This window comes from Delphinus delphis, chromosome 3, assembly GCF_949987515.2.
Source record: "Delphinus delphis chromosome 3, mDelDel1.2, whole genome shotgun sequence".
Classification (NCBI taxonomy): Eukaryota; Metazoa; Chordata; class Mammalia; order Artiodactyla; family Delphinidae; genus Delphinus; species Delphinus delphis.
In genome coordinates this window covers 40,438,557-40,454,080 of record NC_082685.1, presented here as the reverse complement: position 1 = coordinate 40,454,080, position 15,524 = coordinate 40,438,557, and the positions used below count along the sequence as shown (strand labels likewise).

Here is a 15,524-nt window from a genome sequence, read left to right as displayed (position 1 = left end):
ATGGTGCCAGGCACGGTGCTAACTATTCCTACAAAATACAATGACCCAGATTCTGGGCAGACAATGGCTGGGAACAAAGACAGGATCTGAGCTCCACTTTGTTTCTCAGGCCCTTCCTGAGGATGCCCAGCATCCCACATCTGGAGGGAACAGAGAGGCGTCTATAAAAGTATCAGATCCATTCCTCGAACAATAATGGATAGGTTGGAATATCCAAGATCTTAATTTTTAAAAATAACCTTCTCTAGGACGGCCATCCATTAATTTGTCTAGACTTTTCCTGAAGCTATTTTCAGTCTCTCCTACTTTTTGATGAAATGAACGCCATACATTTATTGTCTTTAGGATAAAATATTATTTGCTTTCATTTGTCCTAGTATTTTTGCTGTAAATTCCCTTATTAAATCCAAACTGGAGCATTTTTGGACATGTCTGTATTACTCTAGGCATAACTTCATGTATTCTGGGCATTTCTACTCTCCATTTACCTTTCCAGACTCAAGGACCACAAGTCTGAAATCTTTCCTGACACAGCTCTCTCCTCTCTCTGCTACCGTAATCTGGCTCTTATATGTTGCCCAATAAATCACTGACCATTTGAACCCAAAGGGCTCTTGTTAACTACCCCTCCTCTCCAGCCCTCTTCCTTCTTATCCCATCTAAGCCCTATTTTATAAATGAGGAAACTGAGTTCAGAAAGTGAAAGGTCCAGTAGCTGGTTACTGACATGCAGCAATCACATCTTCCTTTCCAGTTCTTTCTTATCTCACTTGAGCTATAAGAACCAGAACCAAAGACTATCCTAGATGCACAGATCCTTCCTGCAAGAACAGGATAATGTTTTCTGTCTTATTCCCAATCCCCTTTATAAAGCCTGTGCATTCTGCTGGTGTCATGGCCCAAGGAGCCTACTGAATTTTAAGATTATTGGATTTGAAGACAGATTCCTCAGTACAAGGTCTCTACCCTGCGTCTTATTTTAAAAATAGTTTGGGTTATCATTTTTCTCTCCAAGTATATTATCTCATCAATAAAGTGAAGCAGGGACTTCCCTGGCGGTCCAGTGGTGAAGACTCCGCACTCCCAATGCAGGGGGCACGGGTTCGATCCCTGGTCAGGGAACTAAGATCACGCATGCCTCACAGTGTGGCCAATAAATAAATAAATAAATGAAGTGAAACACATATTATGCAGAGCAAAAACTAATGACAAAATTTAATCAATCCCAGCTGAGAGTCGGTGATTTTTGTGACACATATTTGCACTTAGCTTATGTCAGCATTAACGTGGATTTTCATTTCCTCAACTACTTGCATTTAGAAGTGTTTCTAGTAGGTTGTCACATAACGAAGGAAAGCCCCATCTGGGATTTCCAAAACTGGAACACAGAGCAGAAAGAGTGGGCCAGAAACGGAACTAGTGGTGATAACTGGGCTTCCAGGAAAGTTGAGTAGGTGACCTCAAGCCTCACAAAATGGAGTTGTCAGCTTCTGCCTGTGAAAATGAGATTCTTTGTCTTACCTTTTCCCTCAAGGGGCTTTCTGCAGTCTTCCACTGAGGTATTATTAGTTCATGCTGTGGCTGGGGGCTGCCTTCCCCACTTCCTCCTGCCAACACAGGAAGCACACCATTGGAATCCCAGACCTCTGCACCCTAGCTAAGCCAGGCATGCACTGCCAACCGGAAAGACCCATATTGGGTTGTCAGGAGACCTGATGGATTCCAGGCTCTTGGCACTCACTATGGGTCAGGCACTCTGCTAGGTGCTGATAATATAGTGGTTGGTCTGTGTATACTTCACAAAGTTTATCTTCTAGAGATGGGAAGCAGACAACACAAATATTCTCCAATGGTACCAGAGGGTCATGAAATAAAGAGACCCTGAAGAGGAGGTACCTATTTTAGAGAGGATGATCAGCAAGGATGGCATTTAATTGAGACCTGAGGGACCAGAAAGTTGCAAAGATCTAGGGGACGGGTGTCCCAGGGAGACAGGTCAGCAAGAGCAGAAATGGCCTTGGCCTGTTTAAGGAACAAGCAGAAGTTAGAGGTAGCTAGAACGTAGCAAACGAGAGGGGAAATTGGTAGATATGGTCAGCAAGACAGCCATGGGTCTGATATCACAGAGGGCATGGAAAGTGTCTGGATTTTATTATAAATAGACTTGGAAGGCACTGGAGGGTTTAGACACAGAGCAATATGATCTGTATTTGGTTTTTAAAAGATCTTTCTGCCGCTGGGTGGAGATGGAGAGGGTGGAGGTGGGGGAGGGAGGCAGGAGTGCAAGTAGAAGCAGGAAGGCAAGGCTGGAGACTTGCAGGAGCCCTAGTGAGAGTTGCTGGTGGCTCAGACTAGAATGACATCAGTAAAGAGGAATGAAGTGTTTGGATTCTGGGTATATCTGAAGGGCAAGCCCCTGGGTATTATTTCCATTGAGTTTCAGTTTTCTCATCTGTAAAATGAAGACAATGATACCCACCTGCCCATCTCACAGCATTACTGGGGAGAGTTACTGTGAAAGTGCTTCCCAATCCGCAAAGCATCATCACGTTAACCTGAGCTTCCTAAGGGCAAGTTTGCTTTTTCATATCACTTTCTACTTTCCAAATGATTCTCACCACCCAGTTCTCTGTACTCAAGACAACCCTGGGAGCTAGGTAGGAGGATTCCTATTTTTCAAGAAAGGTGAATTGAAATCTGTTTGAGGAGACTTGTTCCAGGCAGGGCAGACCTCAAACATTGGTCGCAGGCAATCTTAATAAAGTGGTAATTGCTCAAGACCTAGGCAAATTAGTCTCCGTAAGAATAGGCCAAATCCACAGGACTCCTGGGGTTGAAGTGAGGACTCCAAAATTTATTCTTTCTAAACCAACCACATCAATCACATAGCATACAATGAGTGACACAGAAGATGGCCATAGTTGTTCTGTTAGACTGGCCCAATTATGAGTGATTAACTTTCCTTTGAGATTACTGATATGATGTGTTCTCAATCAAAATAGAACCTAAAAAATAACCTCATTAGAGTAGAATTAGTTTCATCATATTAGTAAAAATGAGAAGCAATTCATTCATTTACTCATTACATATTTTCTGAGCGCTTAACTGTATGCCGAATACTATGCTAGGTGCTTGATATTCACTGGGGAATCAGGCATAGTTTCTGATCTAGTGGCTCTGATCAATCTACATTCTCTGCAACAAAAAGGAATTATGCTATTCAATGGAACATTCAAAGGAATGAAATGATCTTTATGATTGCAAAAATTATTGAAAGCTAGGCTCAATAACAGGAACACAGTACATCTTAAGAAAAACTATTCAAACCTTGGAAATAAGGCAAAAAGAGCAAGCAGGATGTCCTTTCAATGTCACATTTGGAGCATTGTTTAATGGGCCTTCCCACATATTAGTGAATTATCTAGAGGAATGTACCTTTGTTTGACTTTTTTGTTTCCTATTAATTAAAGGCTATACTCTGTGAAATTATCTGTTAACTGTAGCTTTCAGTCTGGTAGAGATGCAAATGACTTCAGTATAGTAGAAAGATAACTAAGAATTATGGTTGTTTGGCCCCATGGAGCACTGACCACTTGTGTATCTGTCCCAGCACAGGATTTCAACATTCTTTCTCCAATGCTTGTATCACTCCTGTTCCTCTAATGCTTTGAACTAGCTTTACCATTCTATTCACTGCCTCATTAATGAATCAAATCAATCTTTGCCAACCTTTCATCCTATATTTGTATAAGAGTCATGTTTTTAACTTTTTGAAAATTATACTTCTGCGATTTCTTGAAGGAATTTATAGTCATTGAAACCATGTTTTTGGAGAATGTAACGATGTGGCAAATGCTCATAATGTGAAGTGGCTTATGCAAGACACAAAACAGTACCTATGGTATGGCTCCAATTTTACCAAAATATATTTATAGGCACACACACAAAGACTGGAGAAAAGAGGAGAGACTAGGAAAGCAGCGGAAAGAAAAGCCAAAAGCAGAAAAACCGAGGAAAAGGAGAGAGAGGGAGGCAAGCCAGGGAGGGACCGACTGTTTTCTGCCTGCTCCGGGTCTCCCGCATCTCCACCACCTCCCCTGGCGCACAACGTGGGAACAAAGCCGGGGCTCCCGGCCTGGGGGCCGGCGGGGGCGCTGCCCCGAGGAGTTGCGGGGGGCGACTCCCAGCTGCCCAGCTCCCCCAACCCACCCACCTCCAAAGCCCCCCGTCCCCCGCCCCGCTACTTACTTCTGGTCCACCCCGGCAGGGCGAGCGCCAGCAGGCAGAGCTGGGCAGCGCCCACGCCCCGGGGCATGGTGGCAGCTGGCCCCTCGCGCACTCTGCGTTCACCAGCACGCGGCCATGCCAGCACCCTAACCAGGCCGCGACGCTTCTGGAACCCACAGTCGCCCCGCAGCTCCCAGCCCTGCTCCCAGCCATTGGCCGGGACGCTCCGCCCCCGGCTCCGCGGAGGAGGGGCGGGAGGAGCCAGGGGCGGAACCAGCGCGACCCCTGGGAGCCAGGCGAGGTGGGGGCGGGGGGCGGTGTTCGGCGGTGCTCAGGTGCTGGCGATCAGGGGAGGGCGAGTCCGAGCCGGAGGAAGGGTAGGGATTCACTGTGGGCGTGGCCTGAGGAGGGTCGGGGGCTTGGGTTTGTAGGAATTAAGCTGGACCCCTCTGGGGACAGCGGCCCATTTCCTCTGTCCCGCACTGGGCTAGACGCCTTGGGTGACACTCAGAGGCTACTCACCCAGCACCGTCCTCTAGAGGCCGCCACGCTTGGACGCAGGTTCTGAAAGAGTTAACCTGGCACAGAGAACTAAGTGCTATATGGAATTGTTTTCTTAGCAGGACACAAATCAGGGATCCTTTCCTTCTGACTGGGAGGAACGGGGTGGTGAAGAGAGGATTCCCAGAGGAGAAGACGTCTGAGTTCAGGAGGAGGCGAAATGGAGCACCAGGCAGAAAACGCGAGACAAACAGGCTAGGGCGGGAAAGTCCATGGGCTGTACTGGGGAAAAACTGGAATTTGGGATGGTTAGGATTTAGGGCTTTGGAGGGAACGGAGGGAGATGAGACTTGAAAATAATAATAATGACTGTCACTTACTGAGGGTTTACTGTTTGCTAGAAAAAGAAAATAATAACTAAGACTGATAGAGCGCTTCCTAAGTGCCAGACACTGTCTTCAGCACTTTACATGTCAACTTATTTAATTAATCAATCTAGGAAAAGAACTACCTTTTATTGTCCTTTAATATGTGCTGGGGACTCTCTATACATCATCTCTTTTCATTAGCCCAATGATCCCCTGGGGTAAGTACTAAGAGTTTCCTGGTTTAGAGATAGAAAACCAAACCTGAGAGGCTAAGTAATTTGCCCAAGGTCACACAGCTAAAGTCAGAGTCTGGATTCAAGTCCACATCTGAATAACTCCAGAGCCTCTTACAGCACACCTTATTTTACAGGTGGGTAAACTGATAATCAGAAAAAACTGCCTTGCCTAAGATCCCTTAGCAAGTTTTGGCAAAGCCTGTTTCTAAAGCCTCAGACCTCTTGTCATCTATTCCTTTCACTGAGTCTCCTTCTTCAAACCCAGGTTGGTACAGTTAAACAAGATGCTGTGTTTGGGGGGAGGAAAAGGCACTCCTGAAGATTAGTAGGTATGTCTGTTGAAACCACTGGACATACATAAAAGACACTGCTCTTGCCATTGATGTATTTAGAGGCTGTATTATTCTGTTCAAGCTGTCATAACAAAAAACACAGACTGGATGGCTCAAACAACAGAAAGTTATTTTTTCACAGTTCTGAGATTAAGGTGTTGGCTTGGTTGGTTTCATACAAGGCCTCTCTTCCTGGCTTGTAGAAGGCATTCTTGCTGTGGCCTCACATGGCCTCTTCTCTGCTTGTGTGAAGAAAGCAAGCTCTGCTGTCTTCCTCTTCTTAAGGACACTAATTCCATCAGACAGAGCCCCACTCTTATGATCTCATTTAATTTTTATTACCTCTTTATAGGCTCGATCTCCAAATACAGTCACTGGGGGTTAGGGGTTCAACATATGAATGTGGGGACACAGTTCGGTCCATAACATTCTATCCTGTGGTCCCCAAAGTTCATGTCCTTCTCACATGTGTCAACTGAAAAAAATGCACAATGCGAGAGTTGTGAGTTAAGTTTATTTCGGGCAAGATGAGGACTATAGACTGGGAGACAGCATCTCAGGTAGTTCTGAGGAACTGCTCCAAAGAAGTAAGGGGGAAGGTCAGAATTATATATGACTTTAGTGAAGGGGTTACATACATCAAGCACACATTTTGGCAGAGGCTTGCTAGTCAGGAGGAGCAGATGTCACTGTTAACGACTTTAGTGCTTTTCTAGATGTGAGAAGATGCAAGAATTTGGGCTCATAAAATCTTCTCCTGAAGATATCTAACTATCTAAAGGCCTGTTCTGCCAGTTTTTCCCAGAGCACGGAGTGCCTCATTCCTGATCTCCACCCTGAACTCCATTCAGGAGGTGTTGAAAGTCAGCGACTGCAGCGGCTAGTGACTTACTTCCTTCTTGTAGAGGCAGATGGCAAGTGCCAAGTTTTAGCTGATGCGTGCAATTACCCCATCCCAACAGCCCCTGAAGACTTAACCCATGCCAGCATCAATTCCAAGCCCAAGGTCTCATCTAAATCAGATATGGGTGAGATTCAAGGTATGATTCATTCTAAGACAAAATTCCTCTCCATCTGTGAACCTGTGAAACCAGACAAGTTATATGCTTCCAAAATATAGGTTTAGGGGGACATTCTCATTCCAAAAGAGAGAAATCCGGAAGAAGAAAGGGGTGACTTCCCATGCAAGTCCAAAACCTAGTCCAAATTCCATTAGATCTTCAAGCTCTAGAATAATCCTCTGGCTGGATGTTCTGCCTTCCCAGCCCACTGGGGCAGTAGTGTCATCCCCACATCCCTAGGCAGTGGCACTGCCCCCTCTGCTTTGGGCAGCAGCCCCACCCTGTGGCTTCTTGCTTCAGTCCTGCTCCTGAGGCACTGGGCAGGGGAAGCCTGGCTCCCTGAAACCAAGAGGGGGTCCTACCCTCTGAAACCAAGAAAGAAATAGCCTTGCCCTCTGGGCCTGTATGCTCTACGCATACAGTGGGAATGGCAGCCCTGCTGATCTCTGAATCACCTTCAGGGTCGTTCTTCCCTTTTCTTAAAGGATAAAGCACATTCACAGCCAAATAGCTCTATTGTCCTGTCCTATAGAATCCCAGTTCAAAAGCCTTCCTTTATTTTGTCTTATCTCTGTTCTCCTTCGTCGGAACTGGCAGTGTCTCTGCTAGCATAATCCCATCTCTATCTCTGGCAGCTGCAGAGATGGCTGATTAACGGTTTGAGTCATCTCATTATCAGGTGATTGTCCAGCCACACCCTCAGCATCTTCTCTAGAACATGTGCTTTCATTTTTTGCAATGTAGATGGGCTGAGAAGTTTCCAAATCTTCAAGCTCTTGTTCCTTTTCGCTTAGAATTCCTTCAATTTATCTCTCTCCTTTTGTATTTTACTATAAGCAACAAGGAGAAACCAGGTCACACCTTTAACATTTTGCTCAGGAATCTCCCCATCCAAATATCCAAGTTCGAAACTTGGAATTTCTACTTTCCACAAAACACTAGGACACAATTCAACCAGATTCTTTGTCAATTTATAACAAGGATCACCTTTCTTCTAGTTTCCAGTAACATGTTCTACCTTTTCATCTGAGACCTCACCAAAATCACCTTTAATATTCACAGCTCTACCAACATTGCCTTCACAATATGTGTCTTCTCAAAAATGATAGCCGCTTTCTTTAGAGTGCTTCTCTTTTTTCCTGAACCCTCACCAGAATTGCCTTCAACATCATATTTCTACCAATAGTCTCTTCAAGGCAATCTAGGTTGTTTGTAGCATGGACCTCAAAGCTTATCCAGCTTCACTATTTACAATAGCCAGGACATGGAAGCAACCTAAGTGTCCATCTACAGATGAATGGATAAAGAAGATGTGGCACATATATACAATGGAATATTACTCAGCCATAAAAAGAAAAGAAATTGAGTTATTTGTAGTGAGGTGGATGGACCTAGAGTCTGTCATACAGAGTGAAGTAAGTCAGAAAGAGAAAAACAAATACCGTATGCTAACACATATATATGGAATCTAAAAATAAAAATGGTTCTGAAGAACCTACGGGCAGGACAGGAATAAAGATGCAGACATAGAGAATGGACTTGAGGACACGGGGAAGGGGAAGGGTAAGCTGGGATGAAGTGAGAGAGTGGCATGGACATATATACACTATCAAATGTAAAACAGATAGCTAATGGGAAGCAGCCACATAGCACAAGGAGATCAGCTCCATGCTTTGTGTCCACCTAGAGGGGTGGGACAGGGAGGGTGGGAGGGAGACACAAGAGGGTGGGGATATGGGGATATATGTGTATGTATAGCTGATTCACTTTGTTATAAAGCAGAAACTAACACACCATTGTAAAGCAATTATATTCCAATAAAGATGTTAAAAAAAAAAAAAAAAGCTTATCCAGCTTCTACCTATTACCCAGTCCCCAAGCCACTTCTACATTTTTAGGCATTTGTTATAGCAGGACCCCACCTCTTGGTACCAAAATCTGTATTAGTCTTCTAGGGCTTTGCATAACTGAACACCATAGACTGGGTGGTTTACACAACAGAAATGTATTTCCTCAGCTCTGGAGGATGGAAGTCCAAGATCAAGGTGTTGACAGGGTTGTTTTCTGGTAAGGCTTCTTTTCCTGGCTCCTAAACAGCTGCCTTTTTGCTGTGTCCTCACATGGCCTCTTCTCTGTGTGAGCATGCAGAGAGAGAAAACCCTGGTCTTCCTCTTCTTTTAAGGACCCTAATCCTATCAGATCAGGGCTCCACCCTTATAACCTCATTTAACCTTTATTACCTCTTTATAGGCCCTATCTTCAAATACAGTCACATTGGGGATTAGGGCTTCAGCAGATGAATTGGGGTGGGAGGGAAGACATAATTTAGTACAGAACAGGGGCTCTAGCCCTAGAGCCATGAGACTAGAATTCTAGTCCCAGCTCTCTCCAACCAGCTCTGTGACTTTGGGTAAGTCACTTCTCTTTTCTAGGCCTGAGTTTCTGACCCAATGGCCTGGGAATGGTAATGGCTACCCCAATCCATCTCACTCAGGAGCTGTGAGAAGCTGTTGAGATAATGGTGGTGAAAGTGCTGTGCCAGTTAAAAAATATTGAAGTATCAAGTCTAACTCATTCTATGGACAATCTACTTGCAAAAGGCATCCAAGCTCCGTATCTGAAATTTGCTCCCAATTGCTGGCACTCAGCTGAACAATATTTAATCAGCATGTGCCCCTGAAAATTGGGAAGTAGCTCACAAGAGAAAAAGTCCAGTGGTTTCCGCACTGACCAAAAAAATGATTCCCAATTCTGTCTCTCATCTATGCCCTTCCACACTTATACACAGAAACATATACACAACTTTTGACCCCCAAAAGACTTCCCATTTATTTGTAAAGAATGTATTTGTTATTTATAAAGAATACTACATCTCTACATAATCTTTAAAATATTCATGACATTTAATCTACTAATTACATTTCTGGAAAACTAGCCTAAAAAAATAATCTGCAGGGCTTCCCTGGTGGCGCAGTGGTTGGGAATCTGCCTGCCAGTGTAGGGGACGTGGGTTCAGGCCCTGGTCCAGGGGGATCCCACATGCAGTGGAGCACCTAAGCCCGTGCGCCACAACTACTACGCCTGCACTCTGGAGCCCGTGACCCGCAACTATTGAAGCCCATGCACCTAGAGCCTGTGATCCGCTGCAGGAGAGACCATGGCAATGAGAGGCCCAGGCACCGCGACGAGGACCCAACGCAGCCATAAATAAATAAATAAATAAATAATTTTAAAAAAATAATAATAATCTGCAATGCACACAAAGATTTATGGACTACAATGTTCATAGTGGTGTTATTTATAATAGTGAAAAATTGGAAACAACATAAATGTCCAACTGTGAAGGAACAGTTAATAAATTATAGAATATTCATATGATGGATTATTATGTGGCCATTTATTTAAAATAATGTTTGCAAAGAGTTTATGCTCTGAGGTTAAGGGAAAAATCAGTGTCCAAAATTACAAATGTAAGTATGATCTCAGCTATGTAAATAAAAGACTAAAAAAAACACTAGAAGGAAATGTGCCAAAATGTTAATGGCAGTTACCTCTGGATGGTGAGACTATGGATGGATGAAGGTTTTTTGTTTGGTTTGTTTTTTTTGGTTTTTCTTCATCATTTTTTGTTTGTTTGTCTTGCCCCTTCCATTTTCTACAATACTTCTCTACTTACGTGTTACTTTAGTAATGGGGGTGGGTGGACAAATGGTAAACACAGGAAAGAAACACAAAAGGAATAATGGTTTATCCTGGTGTCTTATGCAGAGAGTTTTGCATACTTGACCTCTCTACACAAGCTTGATTCTCTCCTCTGATGTTAGGGAAACTGAGGCAGAGTTAGAGCAACCAGTTCCAAATTTCAGGAGTCCAGGTGACCGAGGTCACTGTTCCTTCTAGCTACAGTATAATATCATGGTTAGGAGGTGGCCACCCTGCCAGGTTTAAATCCCTTTTCTGTCCTTTACCAGCTGTGTGACAACAGGCAAATAAACTTTTCTGTGACTTTGTTGCCTCATCTATAAAAGATGCTAATAATGATAGTTCCTAGATCATAGAGTTTTTGTGAGGCTTAAACGGATGCTTAGAATAATACCTCTCACTTAGTAAGCAGTTAACACATGCTAAATGTAATAATTCTCATTCTACTGCTAATAAGTATGGGGGTGGGGACCATATTCATAATGCTTAACTTGTGCTTTTAGTTGTGTAATGTGTGAAGAGTCTAATTATATACTGATTCCTTAATTATTATCAAAGATAATGATCACATTATATTGTAACTGTCTTTTTCTTACCCCACATTCACGACATTGTGAGCCCCTCATGAACAGGAGCTAGACCTTTTTCTTCTCTCATCCACCTCCTGCATCTGGAAGGCACAATAAATGTTTAATTAAATTAATTATAAATTAAATAACTAATAATAATTCTTTCATTCTGGCTCAGCACAGACTTCCAAGTTGCTCATGGGAGAATTTTCTTCATGGGCCCTTACTGTGAAAATAGTGTTGGCCCTGTGATAGCTTTCCTTTGTAAATCATTTTCCCAGCAACTAGCTCTTTCTTTTTAAAGTTTGGTTTATTCGAGTATAATTTACATACATTAACATTCTCCATTTTTTTTAGTACACATTGCTATTAGTTTTGACAAATGCATATAATCTAATAACCACTTCCACAATCAAGATCACCCTCCTGTCTCCTGTCACTCCTAACCCCTGGCAATCACTTATCTGTTTTATGTCCCTATAGTGCTGCCTTTTCTAGAATGTCATATAAATGAAACCATACAGAATGTAGCCTTTGGAGTCTGGCTTCTTTCATTCAGCATAATGCATTTAAGACTCAGCCAGGATGCTGCATGTATCAATACTTCTTTCCCTTTTTATTTTGGCCGCGTGCGGCTTGTGAGATCTTAGTTCCCTGACCAGGGATTGAACCCGTATCCACTGTCCCCGGCAGTGAAAGTGCTGAGTCCTAACCACTGGACCTCCAGGGAACTCCCGATACTTCTTCCTTTTTATTGTTCTGTAGTATTCCATTGTGTGATTATACCCTAGTTGTTTACCCATTCACCAGCTGAAGGGCATTTAGATGGTTCCAGTTTTTGACGATTATGAATGAAGTCACTATAAATATTCAAGTTTCATGTGAATGTAAATTTTCATTTCTCTAGGGTAAATAATTCAGAATGGACTTCCTAGGTCTTGTGGTTAAATATATGTTTAACTTCATAAGAAACTACAAAAAATATTTTCCAAAGTGGCTGTATGATTTTGCTTTCCCACCAGCAATGTATCAGAGTTCCAGCTGCTCTGCATCCCGGCCACAATCCCGTCAGTCTTTTAATTTTAGCCATTCTAATAGATGTGCAGCTCCCCAACAATGTTCTTGCTCTTCAAATACTCCTTGAGGTAGCAGGTTAGTATTACTGGATCCATTTTGATAGAAGGAATTAAAGTCTAAAGAGGATCTTTTACCCAAGTCTCTTGGTTATATTCAAGATTTTAGTCTTTAATTTTGAGTTTTTACCCACAGAAAAAGCAAATCTCCCTAACCCATGGGAAACCCATAAAGCTCTTGGAATCACTCATTCAACCAACAGCATTTATTATAGGCCTGGCCTTTGCTAGAATCTATCAATACAAAGATTTCTAAGATAAGATCTCCACTATAACAATTAGGGCAGGAGGAGGTGGGGGAAAGAGTGAAGGAGGTAGAACTGACAAGTAAATTAAAGGGCTAGTTACAGACAGTGATCAAGTTTCTTGATGTGTGACTTGGGTCTCTTGATTTCCCAACACCAGGTAATGTCTCCAGGATTGTGGACCATCATCATCATTATCATCATCATCATCACCATTAAGCACCTCAAATGGTGCTTAATTAAGCACCACGCCTATATTATCTCATGTAGTTCTCGTAACAGTCCCATAAGAGATACTAGGTCAAATCATATGAAATTATTGATTTTATAGGTCATAAAGAGTCAAACTTTGTCAGTGTAATATGGTTCAACCTAATAAATAATAGTTGTAATTGACTGCGCAAGGCTTACAATGTGCCCAGTGCATTATTCATTTTATCCTCAGGATAACCCTCTATGGTGGGTACTACTGATATTCCCACTTTATAGATGATGCAGCTGAGTCTGGAAGCGGTGGTGGAAGGGTAACTTAAGCACAATCATGCAGCTGCTAAGTTGGAGACAAAGCCTGAATTCAAACTGAAATGTGGGGAACTTCAGAGCCACTGAAGCCATAGTGGTCCGTATCCATACGTATCCACGTATACTCTGGGATTATTACAGAAGAGCAAACTGAGTGAAGAGGTGAAGTTGCCTGAGGTGACTGTGGGATCTACCATGCCCAAATTTGTAGGGCAGCCTAGCTTCAGATTCCTGGCCAAACTGCCTTTTTTTCCTCATCACCTGCTTGTCACTCTGGAAATTGGGCTGAATCCAGGCCATCCTCAGGTGCACTTCCATCAGGGTAGTGACCCCATAGCCAGGAAAGAGGCATTGATACTTGTTTGCTCTCACTAGACTCTAAAAGAAATATATTTTTTATTTAACAAACTTTATTTATTTTAGAGCAGATTTAGGTTTGCCACAAAATTTAACAGAAGGTAGAGAGAATTCCTTATACTTCCCCACACATGCACAACCTCCCCGCTTCTTCATCCGTGAAATTTCCTTGCTTTGACGTCTTCTCCATCTAAAATTAATATAGCTCCTCCTGATTTCTTTTTTTTTTTTGCGGTACGCGGGCCTCTCACTGCTGTGGCCTCTCACGTTGCGGAGCACAGGCTCCGGACGCGCAGGCTCAGCAGCCATGGCTCACGGGCCCAGCCGCTCCACGGCATGTGGGATCCTCCCAGACCGGGGCACGAACCCGTGTCCCCTGCATCGGCAGGCGGACTCTCAACCACTGCACCACCAGGGAAGCCCCTCCTGATTTCTTTTGGATAGTGTTAGAATGGTATATTTTTCTCCATCCGTTTAATTTATATACATATATATACACATATATATGTATATACACACACATATATACATACATATATATGTATATACGTATAGGGTTTCTTGTACACATGTAATTGGTCTTGTTTTTTGATCCACTCTGATGATCTCTTTTTTTTTAATTGGTACATTTAGACCATTGACATTCAAAGTAGTTATTGATATACTTGGATTAATACCTATCATATTTGCTACTGTTTTCTATTTGTTGCCTTTGTTCATTGCTTTTGGGGGTTTTTTTTGTTTTGTTTTTGTGATTTTTGTTTTTGTCTTCCACTCTTTTCTGCCTTTTGTGGTTTTACTTGAACACCATATATGATTCCATTTTCTCTCTTTTCTTAGCATATCAGTTATACTTTTTTTTTACTTTTCTTAGTGGTCCCCCTAGAGTTCACAACACACATTTACAGCTAATCCAAGTCTACTTTCAAATAACACTCCACCACTTCACAGGTAGTATGAGTACATTATAATAACAGAATAATCCTAATTCCTCCCTTGTATCATTGCTTTCATTCATTTCACACACACACACACACACACACACACACACACACACACACACACATATATATATGCTCTGATGTTTTGTTCTCAGGTGATGCTGATGCTGTTGACAGGAGCACATTTTGAGAGCCACTGCTTTTGAATGTCATTGAAAGAAACTGTAGTAATCCTCTTCCCTCATTTCCAATTTTTGGATAATTTTTATCAACATTTAAAAAATCAGAACATTAAAAATAGGCAGAACACTCTGACATAAATCATAGCAATATGTTTTTGGATCTGTCTCCTAAGGCAAAAAAAATAAAAGCAAAGCTAAACAAATGGGACCTAATTAAACTTAAAAACTTTTGCACAGGAAAGGAAACCATCAACAAATGAAAGGACAACCTAATGAATGGGAGAAAATATTTGCAAATGACGTGACCGATAAGGGGCTTATATCCAAAATATATAAACAGCTCATATAACACAACATCAAGAATACAACCTGATTTAAAAATGGGCAGAAGACCTGAATAGACATTTTCCCAAAGAGGACATACAGATGGCCAAAAGGCACATGAAAAGATGCTCAACATCATTAATCATCAGAGAAATGCAAGTCAAAACCATAATAAGCTGTCGCCTCTCACTGGTCAGAATAGCTATCATGAAAAAGAACACAAATAACAAGTGTTGGTGAGGATGTGAAGGAAAGGGAACCATTGTATACTGTTGATGGGAATGTAAATTGGTGAAGCCACTGTGGAAAACAGTACGGAGGTTCCTCAAAAAACTAAAAATAGAACTACCATATGATCCAGCAATTCCACTCTTGGGTATATACCCAAGGAAAACAAAAACATTTATTCTAAAAGATATATGCACCCCAATGTTCATAGCAGCACTATTTACAATAGCCAAGATACGGAAACAACCTAAGTGTCCATCAACAGATGAATGGGTAAAGAAGATGTGGTATATATATGTACAATGGAATACTACTCGTCCAGAAAAAGACTGAAATTTTGCCATTTGTAACAGCATAGATGGACTTAGAGGGTATTATGCTCAGTAAAATATGTCAGACAGAGAAAGACAAATACTGTATAATAAAATTTATATGTGGAATCTATAAAACAAAACAAACTAGTGAATATAAGAAAACAGAAACAGACTCACAGACATAGAGAACAAACTAGTGGTTACCAGTGGGGAGAGGAAAGCAGGGGAGGGACAAGATAGGAGTAGGGGATTAAGAGGTACAAACTACTATGTATAAAATAA

The 15,524-nt window shown here is 42.2% G+C and overlaps 1 protein-coding gene across 1 annotated transcript in view; it reads right to left on the bottom strand.

The window, feature by feature from the left end:
- ADAM19 (ADAM metallopeptidase domain 19) overlaps positions 1 to 4,373 on the bottom strand; it is an 88,525-nt gene extending 84,152 nt beyond the window's left edge. The window contains exons 1-2 of the mRNA XM_060008455.1: positions 4,249 to 4,373; positions 1,522 to 1,607 (exon numbers count right to left, since the gene is read on the bottom strand). Coding sequence (XP_059864438.1) covers positions 1,522 to 1,607; positions 4,249 to 4,315 — 153 coding nt within the window. The 5' untranslated portion in view covers positions 4,316 to 4,373. The remainder of the gene's footprint in view (positions 1 to 1,521; positions 1,608 to 4,248) is intronic.
- Positions 4,374 to 15,524: the final 11,151 nt, after the last annotated feature.